A 14,811-nucleotide genomic window follows, 5' to 3' on the forward strand; every position below is an offset into this window, starting at 1 on the left:
GCCAGTGGGAGCGGCAATCGGCCAAACCTGCGGACACAGCAGGTAAACAAACCAGCCCGGCCCACCAGGGGCTTTCCCTGAACAAGTGGCGGACCAGCTTTGAGAATCATTGCTGCACATAACGCATCTAGAGCTTTAGAGCTGACCTGACACCTTTCCTCTTCAGCAACAATTCCTAGAAGGGCAACTGCCCCCTCTTTGCTCCCACAGCCCAAGCCCAGCCCCAAGAGCAAGTGAAGATAGCTGTTGATGATCTTTTCTGTGGAGGAGAGGATGGTCTCCAGCTCTATCTGCTTTCAGTTATGGGCAAAGGGGCTAAAGCTGAGAGAACAGAGTGGCAGTCAAACAATAAGAGAAGAGCTGAGTTGCAATCTTTCTAAAGGCCTCCCTTCTCCACCATACCAATTAGCCACAATGTGGTGTGCATTAGTTGGCTATTGGTGCATGCCTAATTATTAGTGATTATATCAAAAGCACAACTTACTCAAGCCTACTGTCTTAATAATATACAGTTGATAAGTATGCATACTAGACCGACTAAGCAAACCAACCCAGTAGCTAATCTCAGAACCCTGAAATTGCTACTTAGAAATTCTACTCACCTAGGGGGCAGCACAGGCTCTGTCCAAGAAGTACCTGTTGGATCTGAATGTTCAGATTCCTACAAGAACACAAAAATGCGATTTCAGTTTTTGTAAGAAACATTAACAGGTTACTGTTTAAAAAGATGCCTTTCTTATTTAAATTATACTAAACAGAGAAGAACTTCAAATCAGAGGCCAAAAGAAGTCCACCAACAGGAACTTTTTAGGGCAATGCTGTACAAGAATATATTAATAGGAGTCATGGGATGAATTTAAGAAGAGGAAAATTTAGGCTGAATATCAGGAAAATTGTAAATATGGTAACTCTTAGCTTGAGGGATAATATTTCTCTCTCAAAAAAATGTGGTGGGAGCACCATCACTGCGGACATATAAAAAGTCGACTGAACAATGCACTAGAAAAAATATTGTATGGAAGAAACCTGCACTGGCAGGGGATGGACTAGATCAGAATTGTGTTGTCTCTTGCAGTTACTTGACTCTTCTACATTCTCTTTCAGACAATGGCTCTCTTTGCCATGCAGCTAATGGGGTGATCATGTCATCCATGGTGGTGAGCATTTCTTCTTCTTAATAATTATTGGTATTACCATAGTGTGTAGGACCCCTAGTCATGGACCTGGACCCCATTGTGCTAGGTGTTTTACAAACACATAATAAAGACACAGTTTCTGCCCCAAAGAGCTTACAATCTAAGTGTAAGACAACAGACAAGAGAGGGATGCAGACCGATGGGGGAATACAAGGAAACAATGAGTCTATTAATATTGGTCAGCATGATGGTCAGCCTAACTGTTGTCAAGTTTTTTGTAGACATCACGGCAAATGAGAGTTTTAAGGAGGGATTTGAAGGAGGATAATGAGTTAGTTTTTCAGGTGTTTATGGGGAGCTACTGCGAAGTGTGAGGGGCAGCATGAGAGAAGCACAAAGGTACTTGTTTGAAAATTTATCAAATGGGTGATGGAGGCTAGCATCATGGCCCGATCGAAGGCAGGAGTTGACTTTTCAATACTGAATGAGAGATAATAGGTAGGGTGGGGATAGGTGGTGAAGGACCTTGAAAGTGAAGACATGTAGCTTAGATTTGATAGGATAGAGAAGGGGGTGCCTGAGGAGGGATGCAAAGAGAGGGATGACACAGTCAAAGCGATGGGCTAGGAAAGTGATTTTGCAGCAGCATTCTGAATGGATATGAGCAGTGCAAGACTGTATTTGTCAAGGCCAGAAAGAAGCATGTTGCAGCAATTGAGATGTGAAATGGTGAGAGCCTGGACAAGAGTTTTAGCTGTGTGGATGAATATGAAAGGCCGTATCTTAGAGACGTTATGCAGAAAGAATCTGCAAGACTTAGACATAGCCTGGATGTGAGCACCTCAAGAGAGGTCCAAATTGAAGATGACAACCCAAGTTATGGGCCTGAGTGACAGGCGGGATAGTGGTATTACCCACAGTGATCAAGAAAGGGGGCCTGGGTGGGGGGAGATTAAGAGCTCTGTTTTAGCCATATTGAGCTTGGCAGCTAGACATCCATGAGGAGATGTCAGAGAGACAGGCCAAGATTTTAGTTTGGACAGAAGGAGACAGATCTGGAGTAGAGAGGTAGCTCTGTGAGTTGTCAGCATAGAAATGGTAGTTGAATTTGTGTTGGTGGAGGAGATTACCCAGAGATAAGGTATAAAGGGAGAAGAGAAGGAAACCAAGAACAGAGCCCCGTGGAGCCCTCATGGAAAGCCAGAGGGGGGATCCACTGAAGGAGCAATTAAGAGAAGACCAAGTCACAGGAGCCAAGTGAGAACAAATTATCAAGAGCCTGGTTTACTGTGTTGAAGGCTGGGCCGGCTCCAGGCACCAGCTCAGCAAGCAGGTGCTTGGGGCGACCAAGGGGAGGGGGCGGCATGTTGGCGGTGGGTCCCTCGGTCTCTCTCAGAGGGAAGGACCTGCCGCCGAATTGCCGCCGAAGAAGAAAGCGGCGCAGTGGAGCTGCCGCCGAAGTGCCGCCGATCGCAATCACAGCTTTCCCCCCCCCGCCGCTTGGGGCGGCAAAAACCCTGGAGCCGGCCCTGGTTGAAGGTGGCTGGTAGGTCAAGAAGGATGAGGATGGAGTAGTGGTTTTGAGCCTTGGCTAGGAAGAAGTGTTTAGAAATTTTGGTGAGAGCAGTTTCAGTGGAGTGCAAGGCGCGGAAGCTGGATTGGAGAGAGTCTAGGCAGGAACTGGGGGAGAGGAGCTCCAGACTGTGATTGTAAGTAGTGCAGTCAATGATCTTAGAGATGAAAGGGAGAAGGGGGGCAGTAATTGGAGAGGCAAGTGGGATCAAGGGTGGGGGTTTTTTTAGAGAGAGGAGAGACTAAACCATGCTTGTATTGTGAAGAGAAACATCCAGAAGTGATTGAGAGGTTAAGGAGAAGAGTAAGGGAGGGGATGAGAGTAGGCATGAAGGAGATCAGGAGATGGATGGGGTCTCTCAGGCAAGTGGAGGGGTTAGAGGAGGAGAGCAGATAAGAAACTTCTGAATCGATGACAATGGAGAAGAGAATCAAAGCAAGGGGAAGAGAAGGCAAGACACTGCTTTTTATTTTGCCTTTCTAAGCCACGTCCTGTGACAGATTACTCAGTGCTAAAGAAATCTCTGTAATTTGAGGGTTTGTATCTTTGCTATAATGGCCTACGATGCTTTGCAATCATTCACAGGGGTGCAGGAATTCCATGCCTGATGGTGCTCTGTCTGCTGTTTCTTGTTCAGGCAAAGTGTCGATATGGGCCTTTTGGTTTCATCTCTTTTCTGCTCATTGTTTTAGCTGATTTCTCTTCCATTTTTGCCATCAAGACTCTAGATTTAGACTTTTTCCCCCCTGCATTTTCAAAGTTTTTCTCAAATAAATCTGAGTGAAAGGGGTCGCAGCTGGTGGGGTGTGCAGAATCCCCATTTCCACAGCTTTGTGGGACGTACTAGTATCTCCTGCTACTAGCACGTCACTGATCATGAGTGAAAATTAGAGGAGAGGCATTTGAGAATAAACTATTGTTCTCAGGCTCTGGATAAACTAGTGGAAATTGTCTATATAATGCAGCCAGAGGTGAGAAAAGGGTGCTGTCAAATTCCCTTTTATCATCGGAAACAATTTTTTTCTTCTCAGACTGGCAAACAGACAGAGAGGTGCCTCCTTTCTGAAGACAGAGGATGCATTTTCAGAGGGGTGTGTGGAAATTTGGCCATGTCAATCCTATCAGATTAATGCCCTCTGCAAGGCTTTGAAAGTTTACCCCAGGGAGCATGACTACAACTACTAAAGTACAGAAAACAAAAGATAAACATGATCAAAGCATAACAAAGTGTAAATCTAAATCAACCAAGTGATTTCCAGCACTGACAACAACCTAAATGATGTAGCCTGATTAAAAAATAAAATATGGAAGAAAAACATATGAAATGCCTTATAATTGTGAGTAACATCCTCACCCCCCAAATGACTTATTTCACAATGAGCAATTTGTTACAAGAGACCGTTTGCTTTGCTAACCAAAGGATGTAATACAGATACAACTTACCCCTTTCCTTGTTTGTTTGGCATTACTAGGCTTTCCAGCAACGATCCCAGAGGTGTTCCCAATTGGTTTTTCAGCAGGAAGAGGTGGAGGGATATTTGGAACTTCATTTAAAGCTGGAAAAGTGTTAAATTGTAAATCTAATAAGTTCTTTGTAGGGACCAAAAGGGAGTGTAAAAAAGATAGATATTAACAATCAAAATGGATCCCCAACACCTCTTGGTGAACACAACTCCCTTAGCCTGTGCTGGTAGGATATGAGCAGGAGTACTGGAAAATACTGAGGAGATGCATAGGACATGTCCCCATTTTGAGGAACATTGTAGGAGTACTTTCCTTATTGCGTAACCGATCTTCCTTTAAATCTAAGGACACTGGCTTTTTCCTCAGCTGTTCAAGTACAGTGAGGTTAGGGCAGTCTGGACAGAGTCTAGTGTGGTAGAAAAGAGAGAGCAGGAGTGAAGAGAGGCAGGTATGGTTGGAGGGGTTCATCTCTAGTCCATCAATAAAAGCCACTAAAAAGAATTTAATGATTCCACACCATTGGCTTTAAATGCACTCTCTGACTGAAATCTGTTAAATGTTTGCATAAATTCTGCCAATATACTTATCCGTAATGCGTCTGTACGGACTGGGACATTTTTCAACCTATTTTACAGGGTATTTGTGTATTCAAATGACGCACCTAACAAAATCTGAGGCACTTCTTTAAATCCGCTGGGCTTCTACCCATGCTCAGAATCATGTAAAAAATGCTTATTGTCAGCCTAGACAGTCTAAACATTTAAAATTGTTTAAAATTATTTTTAAAAAGACCAAGTGAGAAGTTACCATCCAAATGAAGGCCTAGAGTCTTATCTTATGAATCAGCTGCTCACTGCATGAAGGGAGCTCTCAGGAAAGAATGTGGAGTTATTTTATTTAGCATAGAACATTTAATTGTATCTCAGTGACCTGAAAGTCTGGATTGGAATTTAAAAAAACCAAACAAAAAACCCCAAAGGCGAATCCATCCCTTAGACACTGAGTATTTGGAGACTGAGCCAAGAAGAGGTAAGTTAATAAAGCTTTCTTGCTTATCTAAGCCAATGTGATGGGGACTAAAAGAAGGATTAACTGCAAGAGAGAAATCTCTCCTTAACATACCTCACTGATTTAAAAAGAGCATTAGAGATTTATTTTTACACACCTCCTTCAAATCCTGATATAGATGGCCTAGTTTTCCACTCACATCCCTTCCACAAACAATATTGCCAACCCTAAGAGTTCAAAAATCAGAAGACAGGTGAAGTTTTCATCTCTGTTCCTTCTCAGGTTTTACACTTGGGGGGAGCAGCTTTAACTCCCAATTGGACCTCCACAGAAACTCAGTTACTGGGAGTTGCTGAAGGGAGGTGCTGAATCAGTAAGTTCCTAAGCACCTGACCCTTTCCTTTTTTTGACAGCGCTATTCATTTGTTGTGCTGTGTTGGCTCCCTACAGGGGCAGAGGTCACCTTGAACCACTGTTGCCTGATCTTTTCTGGTGGCAGGGCCCTCCAACGAGGTTTAGCCCAGCCCAATCTCCTCATGACGACAAGGCCTTTGTGTAGCTACAACTGAGTCAGACTGAAACCCATGACAGCCTAGGGCAGGGGTAGGCAACCTATGGCACGTGTGCCGAAGGCGGCACGTGAGCCGATTTTCAGTGGCACTCACACTGCCTTGGTCTTGGCCACCGGTCCGGGGGGCTCTACATTTTAATTTAATTTTAAATGAAGCTTCTTAAAACATTTTAAAAACCTTATTTACTTTACATACAGTAATAGTTTAGTTATATATTATAGACTTAGAGAAAGAGACCTTCTAAAAATGTTAAAATGTATTACTGGCACGCGAAACCTTAAATTAGAGTGAATAAATGAAGACTCGGCACACCACTTCTGAAAGGTTGCCGACCCCTGGCCTAGGGTTTGTTTGGATTTTTTGTCTCCTCCTTCTGAAGCATCAGGGATGGCCACAGCTGGAGATGGGTCACTGGAAGGCGTGGGCTCTGAGGTGATACTGAGAATTCTCTCTTCTGGGAGCATGGCTGACTGTTCACATGCTCAGAGTCTAATTTATCGTCATATGTGAGGTGAGGAAGGAATTTTTTCTCAGGTCAGACTGGCAGGGATCTTGGGGAGACGGAAGGAAGGGGTTTGCCTTTCTCTGCAGCACAGTGGGCACAGGTCATTTGCCAGGGTTATCTGGGTATTATCTCACTAAATCAATTCTCTGACATTGGTGCTCCTCAGTCCCTCCTGTTCTTTCCCAGTGGCACATAACAGTTTAGTCTCCTGAAGGCTGTAATACTTCGTTCCAAATTTGGTTGTTGGGCTTGGCATAGGGGTGACTGAGTAGCATTGGTGGCCTGGTCAGAACGGATGATCTGGTGGTCCCTTTTGGCCTTAAGCTCTATGACTCTAAGGCTACATCTACACTATGAGCTAGGGGTGTGATTCCCAGCTCACGTATACATATAAATAGCAGTATAGCCACAATAGCATGGGTAGTGGCAGCAGAGACATGGCTTAGCCATGCTGAGTATGTACTCACCGGCTTCAGGCGGGTTTGTACTCGGCATGGCTAAGCCGCGCCTCTGCTACTGCTACCTGTGCTATCACAGCTATACTACTACTTATACTCGTGCTAGCTCATGGAGAGCTAGCATGAGCATGTGTATATGAGCAGGGGAAATCACACTCCTAACTCACAGTGTGGATGTAGCCTTAGGTTTTGCAACAGCTCACATTTGACAATAGGGATAGTTGGCTCCACCCTGGGATATGAAGAGCTTCACAGGCCACTCTGCTTACTGGGAACCCCACTTTCCCCCTTTACCTCCATCTCTTTCCCAGTTGCAGTCTCTCGCTGAGTGGATCTTCACACCCCTCTACCAACTGACAGAACATGACTGAAGCCCCTTGAGGGCAGTTCAGTTGCCACTAGAGAGCAGCAAGAGACTGTATTATTTGTCTTGCAGCTAAAGAAAAAAAAAAAAAAGTCTGGACATGCATATTAACAATCGAGACCTGAGAATTACACTGGGAAGGTGGAACACACTTATCTGCCTTCATTAGACAGACTCTTACAGCTGAGGGTACATGTGATTGTGCAAACCAAAAAGGTTATTACAAATTTTGATATAGATTTTTTTTTTACAACTTTTCTCTGTATTTTTCTAACTATTTCCACTGCATTTCTTACCTACAAAACTACAGTTTCTATGGAAAATTAAACACTCTTCTAGAAGTAGGGATGTAAATGTAAGGAGAGGCTAAAACACTACCAGCAGGACACTCTGCTACTACAAATTTGACATAGTGTAGAAGTATGTGGGTTTTTAGATGCTTTTAATAATGGCCTCTTCGGTTATTTCTCTCTTTTGCTTGTATTTTTGGGTGCATCTACTAGGTATGTGATGCTTCCTCTGTTTTGGGAAGCAACCCCAGGGTGAAAATTTGTAGTTTACTAAATCTGAATCTTGGCAACATGCAATAAAGCACTCAATAGATAGAAGATTTCAACACCAAGACGTCTAATGCTTCTCCTCTGCAGCTTTCCAGCTTTGTGAGAGCTAATCAGTGTCAGCTCTTGGTGGCATGGGTTGGGAGATGGAAGACATTGTGGTTAATGGTCAAGATGGGACCAAAAGGCCACATTTCGTATCAAGGTTTATGGTGCTATTTTTTTTTTAATTTCTAAAAACACCAGCAAAACGCCAGTACTTGAACAGCTGTGGATTTTAGAGCCAAAATAATTTCATCCCTGTCAATATTAAGCAATGAAGTCATGTTTACATCTTTCTAGAAAACTAACAAACAGTTTAATACAAAAGGTGTGAGCTTCCATAGGAGTGTCTACATTTGGTAGAGAAACAAATTTAGCACCTTTGTATTAAACTATTCTTTAATTACAGTTTTCTAGAAAGATGTAAACATGACTTCACTGTTTAATACTGACAGGGATGAAATTATTTTGGCTAAGATTTTTCTAGCTGTTAATGTAACTAGCTGTAGGTAATTCAGTATTTCAGTCGTGAATTCTGATAAAATGATTTCTTTATTGAACTCTATCTGAAAACTTCAGCTAAGAAATAAAAGTGTGAAGGACTTACATTTCCCTGGTTTAGATGGGATTCTGATCACAGTAGGCTTTCGTGCTATAGCTGGTTGAACTGTCTGTTCCTTTGCAGGCTCGGTTTTGGAGGGGAATTGAAAGGGATCTAATGAAAAAACACAATTTATTTAGCGTGTATTTATTAAACACACACCTTGACAGACACTTCATTCATTATTAAACAACTTGTATACTTCATGACTACGGGAAAAATCACCATCTCAGTATTGAGAGACAATAAATATAGAGCTAATGAAAGCAGATTACTCTGCCCTTAGTAAATAATGTACTTTTTTCTAAATGTGCACTGAGAAGAGATTCAAAGATGAATCCATGTTCTAGATGCTTTCCAGGACTATTCAAATCATAGTCCAACAGCATATTCTTCTCTGGATAACAATGATTTGGGAAGTCAGTACAGCTTTAGGGAAACATGTTCCAAAGCAGTTGCTCTGATATGCATACATAGCTGTGAATGTATCTGTAAAAGAGCTAAGTCATCAGACAGAAGATGTCTGAAAAAGACCTATCGAAAACAAGCAACATATTCCATTGCAAATATTAGGCTCTGGTTACAAAGTCCTTTTGGTGCCCCCTCTATCTCTTAATAAGTGGCTAAGTTAGGTTTTCCTTGAAATTTGTGTTGCTTTTTTACAGATCATAATCCTGAAGTAATGGGGAAGGCTTGTCTTGTGGTTAAAACATAAGACTAGAGTCAGAGCTGGGTTCTATTCCTGGCTATGTGACAGACATTCCTGGGTGACCCTGGGCAAATCACTCAACCTCTCTAGGCCCCCGTTTCTCCATCTGTAAAATGGGATTACTTTCCATGCTTGATAGGAAGTTAACACTTAATTGATTATGGTTTATGAATTGTTCAGATACCATGCAGAAGGCGGTCATAGAAATGTATTGGGATAAACAAATAACTCCTTATTCCGGCAGGACTCCTATTGCCTCCATGCCAAGGAACATGTATCTATTTTAGATCCACTCCATATTATCAAGTACTATTTCTTCCTCTGGCAGTATCTATCCCCATACATTAAGATGCCAACAATTACTGCACCATAATTGCATAAGATGGAAATGGGAGATGTATTCTGACCAACAAATTCACCATGACTCCCATCCACCATTCACACAGAAGCCCCTGCAAATCAGCACTGATCTCATGTGGTGGCCGTTTCAGATATGTGCTAGCTAGACAAGATGTTATTGAGTGTCAGATGCACTTAAATAAGGAATCACAGTGGGTGTTCCTTTAAATTCTCCAGTTTCTTCTTTTCATTGAAGGCAAGAAAGGACAAAATAGAATTAAAGGAAATGCACTCTGTACAAAATGACAGCCTCCCTGGGGTAAAATATAAAATCACTTCTTTAAGTTAACTGTTCAGAATTTACGTTAATAAAAGACTGTGGGAGGACAGCATTTCTTATAAAAATAGTAAGTAACAGAATTTGATGCCATTTACCAAGAAACTGAAATATTTGCTACTTGGAGATTTAAATTAGAGTTTTTAAACATAAAAAAATACAGTGTTTGCCTCTGAATGGTTTTGTTAAAAATCACGTTTTCATTTAAATTATTTCAAATTTGGATTATGAATGGGGAGGGAGAGGAGGTATATTCTAACTACATCATTCCATTAAAAATAGGCCCAATTAAGATAATTTCACTTAGAGAATATCCCTATGGTAGTGTAACCAGTTTATATATTAGAGCTGAACAGGTCACTCAACCCCCACCCCTCCCCCCAATATATACTGTTTTGTACTGTGGATTTCATACAAATATCTACATCCACACATTGAGCTGTCTTTGTAAATGGGCATTTTGTTGAGGTCACCAAGAAGGATTTTTCAAAAGCTGTATATTGACACCCCAATCCTGCAAAGATATATGCAGAGTTAAGTCAAATGGGATTACTCATCTGCTTAAAGTAAAGCCCATGCCTACATTTTTATAGGATGGGGACATAGATTGTAACAAGCCCCTAGTTGTCAACAGTTTCCATTTTTCTCTCTCCACCCCCTTTAACAATATTTAGTGCTGTTCTAGAGAGACTGCTCTACACAGGTAACCCTGGAGAAAAAGTCACCATTAAATCTTCATCTGTGTGGTATTCATCACAAGGTTAAGAATAGCATTTATTGGAACATGAATTTTCCACTCATTATCTTATGTTCAATAATACTATTGTCACCTCATAATTAGTTTAAACCTCATTAACTTGTTTGTGTCATTTCTTTCCCCAGAGTTGTGTTAGTGAAAATTGTCTGGTAAACTACTATGCTGCTTTGTGTAATGGGACTGACAGCATATGGATTTTTTTAAAAGGTATTTAACAACAATTGGGCATGGTTTGAGCATGATTCAGAAAAGTTTGAAAATAGAAAATGCACTAACAACTCAAGTAAATTAAACTTCTAGGGCATTATTCATAACAGATAACACCATTATCAATAGATGACTATCATTTTTCTTTAATAATCCTTTTATATTATTTTCACAGCCTGTATTTTCCTGAGTCTGACTTTTTTGTGACTGCAAATAAAACAGTTTATTTTATAACCTCCCTTTGATAACATATTCCCCTTCATGTGTGCTTAAGTTAGGGAAAATGCAGTGTGCATCTGACTACCACATATATTTTCTCTTGGTTCTACTGGCTTAGAAGAGACAGACATATTTCATCCAGCCCCATTTTACCATCTTTGTTCCACACCAAAAAATAAAGGGATGATGTAGCAGATATTTGCTTTTATTTAGGGGAAGATGGTGGCTATCTTTCTGAAGCTGTTATTGTTAGTTTATATCTAGGAGACAATAAGATGAGCAATCTGTTTTATGTTCCTTTCTTCTAAGAAAAGTAAAAGATGTGGCAGATATCTCAACAAAAATGGGGGGACCCCCAAACAGGTAGGTCGAGGAAAGTGGCAAATGTAATTTTTATTATGTATTTTGAAAAAGCCACCCTGTTTTGACTAAGTCCTGCAAATAGTGCTCTCAATACATCCAAGAATGACATCATAGCCCTAGGAATGCTGATTTGTTGGCATCATAACATGCATTACCGTTACAGAAGTATGCACTGTGTCTACCTGAAATGTTTTATTATATATTAAATAAGGTACTTGACTGAGAGACACAAAAAATCAAGATGGCTATCTGGGTCTTCTAGAATTAGTCCACCCTCTTTAAAAACACAGAGATTTATTAAAATCTCATCTCGGTGAAACCACTTCACAGCCTGAGTAGAATCATGCCTATCCACACTTAAGTGGAGACTTTCAAGGATAAACCTAGGTGCTGCTGGAAATATGGTTGGAGATTCAATAGACAGAATTCCAAACCAGAATGGAACCAATACTGAACCAACGCTAGTATGGTGATAGGTGGTACAGTGCTAATGGAAATACTGCCTGGTGGATATGTTAAATAAAAAGGGCCTGACCGCTCAGACATTACAAATTCCCCCTATTTGCAAGATTTGAGGTATTAACATAGGTGTCCTGCCTAATTCCAGCTTGGTTAATCACATTCTGCCTACCTCAAATTTCCCCTGTATTTTGATTTGGAGACGTTAATTATTTGCTTTTGTTTTTAAAAACCATTCCTGTCATCTAATGGCTGCATAGTCCACACTAGCCTTTCACTGGTGGGTGAGTGACCCCTAATATACATTGTTCTCACTGTGCTTTGCAATCCTCCAGCATGATAGGTGCTATGGGCATGTTCTGCCCACACCTCTTCCCACAATGGTTGCAGGTAAAAACCACAGTGGAATCCAGTGCAGATCAGCTGTGCAGGAGGCAGGATTTCAGGTGCTCACACAGGGGTGTGTAACATGTGCATGCTCTGGAGTCCAGCTGTAAGAAAATTTCCTGTGGTGCTCTGCATTCTGTGAATTTTGGGATTAGTTAGGAGAGGTGATCAGCTGATCCATCACTGTGCAGATCTGGAGAGGAGGGACAGTAGGGCTACAGAGACTACTCCAGATCTAAGACTGGAGTGGCAGCTATAAAGTTGATCTGCTGTCACTCTGGATATGTCTACACAAAGAAAAACCTGCGGCTGGCCCGTGCCAGCTGACTCGGGACGTGGGGCTGTTTCATTGCTGTGTAGACTTCTGGGCTCAGGCTGGAGCCCAGGCTCTAGGACCCTGAGGGATGGGAGAGTCCCAGCACAAGGACTCCAGCCTGAGCCCAGAAGTCTACACAGCAATGAAACAGCCCCACAACCCAAGCCCCACGAGCCCAAGTCGGCTGGCACGGGCCAGCTACAGGTATCTAGTTGCTGTGTAGGCATAGGGCCAGTGGCCTGGAAAGGAGGATTTCTTCTTTCCCTGCCCACATAGAGACTTCCAGCAGCCAGCCCAGTTATTCAGGAAAGCATACTAGGAACACATCCTATGGCCCCAATTCAGTAAAGCATTGAAGTGAATGGGACTTAAAAACATGCTTCAGTGCTTTCTTAAAATCAGATCCAAGATGATCTCCTCTTATAAATTGCAGGATGAAATAGACAAGAACTCTCACTTTCACACTCACTGAGGGAAGCTACATTCTTCTAAGGCTAGGTCTGGACCATACTAGGCTAGAAGCATTTATAGAAGTGCCGAATCTCCTATTACAAGGAAACAACTAAAAATAAGCAGCCAGGCAATGTCTCATAGCAGACAGGTCCCAGACTGTATATTTTTAAATAACTTAGAGAATACTCAAATGGCTCTTTGTTTTCCCTGCAGACAAAATTGAACTTTCCTACTATAATTATGAGATAAATAGACATAATATGAAATGCAGCAATAGCCATGCTTGTAAAATGGAAATACACTAATGTGATGGAGCTCATGAAGGAAACCTCTCTACTCCAGATGTACAATATGCTATTTCTGTCTACAAATCAAGTCAATTCCTCTTAAAATGCATGGGCCAAATATAGCTCTGGTGTATCAGGAATATCTCAATTAGTGAATGGGAAGACATTTTTTGAAAAAGATCTGAATCTAACCATCCTATCAGGAAGGCAAAAAATAAAATAATTAGCAACTCCATTCCATATAGAACCCCTGTAGCATAAAGGATTTCTATCTAAAATCATTTGAAGGTCTCTAATTTAAATACGTGTTTTAGATAACTCAACTCCATTATTTCCCCATCTTAAAGAAACTTGCATTAGGCTTTACTTGGTCATCTGTACGCCCTTCAAGACAAGGGGCATGTCTCCTTGCCTGACTGTTCAGTGTCAATGCTGATGCTGTAACACAGCAGTTCTCAAACTGTGGGTTGCGACCTTGTTTTAATAGGGTCACCAAGGCTGACATTAGACTTGCTGGGGCCCAGGGCCGAAGCCGAAACCTCAGCCCCACAGCCCAGGGCCGAAGCCCCAGCCCAAACCCAAGCCCCACCACTCGGAGCCGAAGCTAAAGCCTGAGCCCCACTGCCTGAGGCCGAAGCCCGAGGGCTTCAGCCGTGGGTGACAGGGCTCAGGTTACAAGCCCTTGGGCTTCGGTTTTGACCCCCCCTACTTGGGGTGGTGGGGCTCAGGCTTCGGCGTTGGCCCCCCGCCAGGATGGTGGGCTTGGGCAGGCTCAGATCTCAGTCCCTCCTCCTGGGATCGTGTAGTAAGGGGGTCATAGTGCAAGGAAGTCTGAGAACCCCTGCTAAACATATTATACCAGCAACACATACACACACCAAAGTGTGTAGTAAGAGATGGTGACAACATCAACCAATGGTTTACAGTGACAATTGGAGTAAGGCAAAGGTGCATTATGTCCCCACTATTGTTTGCAATGGTCATTGACTATGTCATGGAGAAGGCAACTAATGAATTTTATGGATGAATGATTAAGCACTCGTTTTTGCTGATGACATTGTTCTGTTTAGTTTAACATATCCTGTAATTGAAGAAAAGTCCCAGCTTTTGGTAGTCACAGCAAAACAAGCTGATTTGTTTATCAACAAGGGGAAGACAAAATATACCGCTATCAATGTCCTGAAAGCATCCATCAGAGTAGATGGAGAAATGCTAGAAGAAGCAAATCATTTTAACCTAACTAGGGAGTGAGGTGTACAGTAATGACAAGCAATGAATATCAAGTGACGTTGTGCAGTCTACATGGTTTTATAAAAACTTGATAATAAGTCAATATAATGTAACTGGGATAGTTTTAAAAAAATTTGACAATAAGTGAATGTAACGTAACTGGGATATGCTTCATGCAAAAGGTCTCTTGTAAGGTATCATTACAAAGCTTATAATCTACTGAGTATGATCATCTGATTTGTATAAATGTACCACTCTTGTATCTAAAACTAGAAATATAAAATGTAACTCTGAGGGCCTATTGTAATTATGTAAAGTGTGGGCCATTAATGATGGTTTGGAATCTTGATAACTCCCATTGTCTGCAGATGGCTGTTTACCTGTGAGTCTCCCTGTATATGTGTGTGCTGGCAAGTGAGTAATAAAGTCTTGCAGTGACATGTGATCATGTCACCTGAACTGGAATCC

At 41.8% G+C, this 14,811-nt stretch overlaps 1 protein-coding gene across 1 annotated transcript in view; it reads right to left on the bottom strand.

The window, feature by feature from the left end:
• Window positions 1-14,811, bottom strand: part of SH3D19 (SH3 domain containing 19) — a 59,879-nt gene that overhangs the window by 22,017 nt on the left and 23,051 nt on the right. The window contains 4 exon segments of the mRNA XM_065405712.1: window positions 603-661; window positions 4,153-4,265; window positions 8,287-8,404; window positions 8,406-8,442. Of these exon segments, the coding sequence (XP_065261784.1) occupies window positions 603-661; window positions 4,153-4,265; window positions 8,287-8,404; window positions 8,406-8,442 (327 nt within the window).

The sequence above is a fragment of the Emys orbicularis genome, chromosome 5 (genome assembly GCF_028017835.1).
Source record: "Emys orbicularis isolate rEmyOrb1 chromosome 5, rEmyOrb1.hap1, whole genome shotgun sequence".
Classification (NCBI taxonomy): domain Eukaryota; kingdom Metazoa; phylum Chordata; order Testudines; family Emydidae; genus Emys; species Emys orbicularis.